The 758-nt window shown below is 41.7% G+C and overlaps 1 protein-coding gene across 1 annotated transcript; it reads left to right on the top strand.

The window, feature by feature from the left end:
* Nucleotides 1-54: 54 nt before the first annotated feature.
* Nucleotides 55-680, top strand: LOC121938799 (cyclic AMP-responsive element-binding protein 3-like protein 2). The gene is made up of 2 exons (XM_042481963.1): nucleotides 55-195; nucleotides 327-680. Exons 1-2 carry the CDS (start codon nucleotides 73-75, stop codon nucleotides 456-458), a joined length of 255 nt encoding a protein of 84 aa, XP_042337897.1. The 5' UTR covers nucleotides 55-72; the 3' UTR covers nucleotides 459-680.
* The last annotated feature ends 78 nt before the right edge of the window (nucleotides 681-758 follow it).

Here is a 758-nt window from a genome sequence, read left to right on the forward strand (position 1 = left end):
GTGTGTGTGTGTGTGTGTGTGTGTGTGTGTGTGTGTGTGCGTGTGTAGAAGCTGCAGGGGTCGGGCCCGTTGATGCTGACGGAGGAGGAGCGCCGCACGCTGGTGGCCGAAGGTTACCCGGTGCCCACCAAGCTGCCGCTCACCAAAGCCGAGGAGAAGGCGCTGAAGAAGATCCGCAGGAAGATCAAGAACAAGGTGCAGACGGACGAAATAAAGCGAGTCAATACAGCAAACTGAACGAAGCGTTCTCGCCTGACCTCTAATATAAAGCAGACTTTGGTTTCCTCTAAACCTCGTCCTCGGTCTTTTCTCGCTCTGTGTTTCAGATCTCAGCTCAGGAGAGTCGCAGGAAGAAGAAAGAGTACATGGACGCTCTGGAGAAAAAGTCAGTCGTCATTCGTTTATTTATTCATTTATTAGAGCGAAGAGACCCGGAAACAGAAATAGATCGATATTAGATAAAAAGTTCTGCTCATTTTATTTGTTAATGTCTCATTTGGATTCACTGCAACTCTTTTCTTTTATCGAGTAACATAATGGCTCTGTTTTAAACTATTTCAATAATCTCCTTTTTTATGACCAAATATCTTATTCAGAATTTGAAATTATACTTGAATGTGTGCAGTGTGACAAACTTCGGCTGCAGGAACCAAATTAAATATTTTTAAAAAATCTGAAGTATGCCGTGCACAAAAAAAAACTAGAAATATTTGGGAATCATTTAGTCCTGTTAGATTTATTTATTTATTTATCTACTT

Source organism: Plectropomus leopardus, unplaced genomic scaffold (genome assembly GCF_008729295.1).
Source record: "Plectropomus leopardus isolate mb unplaced genomic scaffold, YSFRI_Pleo_2.0 unplaced_scaffold34022, whole genome shotgun sequence".
NCBI lineage: Eukaryota > Metazoa > Chordata > Actinopteri > Perciformes > Serranidae > Plectropomus > Plectropomus leopardus.

Bases quoted from the DNA above. Each gene is read 5' to 3' on its own strand.
- LOC121938799 (XM_042481963.1), top strand. From the start codon at position 73: ATGCTGACGGAGGAGGAGCGCCGCACGCTGGTGGCCGAAGGTTACCCG. The intron at 196-326 runs GTGCAGACGGAC...TCTGTGTTTCAG, and splicing joins GCAGGAAGATCAAGAACAAG to ATCTCAGCTCAGGAGAGTCG.